This window comes from Penaeus monodon, chromosome 23 (assembly GCF_015228065.2).
Source record: "Penaeus monodon isolate SGIC_2016 chromosome 23, NSTDA_Pmon_1, whole genome shotgun sequence".
In the NCBI taxonomy this organism is placed as follows: Eukaryota; Metazoa; Arthropoda; class Malacostraca; order Decapoda; family Penaeidae; genus Penaeus; species Penaeus monodon.
In genome coordinates, this window is record NC_051408.1 from 21520662 (window position 1) to 21521215 (window position 554).

Below are 554 nucleotides of genomic sequence, written 5' to 3' on the forward strand. Positions count from 1 at the left end.
CTCCTCCATCCATTACTTCAATACCGGACTGCTCGCCTTTAGGGTCTTATGCAGATACACTGTTCTGAGATTGTAGTGATATTTACCGCTTTGCAGGAGTACGCCAAGAGTGACGCCGTTTTCTTGAAGCTCTTCTTGAGGTAATGCGCAAATCTCTCGTTCTCGTTCTCTTTCGAGCCCAACTGCATGAACTCCCCCTGGACCAGGTCGCTAAGCACCTGGAAAGCACATACACGTTCGGGTTGTTACATCAGTGGTGAAAGAATGTGTAAAAATATGACAATCTTTAGAAAATATTACATTTGCAAATGTGCTCTTCATAAGTAGTGCACCAATGGTATGGGAGAAATGGCAGTAAGAGTATAAGGAATGAAAGTAAAGAGCGTGGAGAATCGGCAGCGAAACAGATTAGACGACTGAAAAAAAACACTGACCTGAGACAGTATTACGATGACCTCCTCGTTGCGGATCCTGGCCAGCATCGCGGAGGCGACAGACAGGATGTAGTCCCCAGCCATCACGGCCTGAAATACAATGTAGCAGCAACCTTCTTT

At 45.8% G+C, this 554-nt stretch overlaps 1 protein-coding gene across 1 annotated transcript in view; it reads right to left on the reverse strand.

Moving 5' to 3' along the window:
• LOC119587890 (decaprenyl-diphosphate synthase subunit 1-like) overlaps positions 1–554 on the reverse strand; it is a gene marked incomplete at its 5' end in the record, with an annotated part of 6611 nt that overhangs the window by 1537 nt on the left and 4520 nt on the right. The window contains 2 exon segments of the mRNA XM_037936598.1: positions 87–218; positions 435–524. Of these exon segments, the coding sequence (XP_037792526.1) occupies positions 87–218; positions 435–524 (222 nt within the window).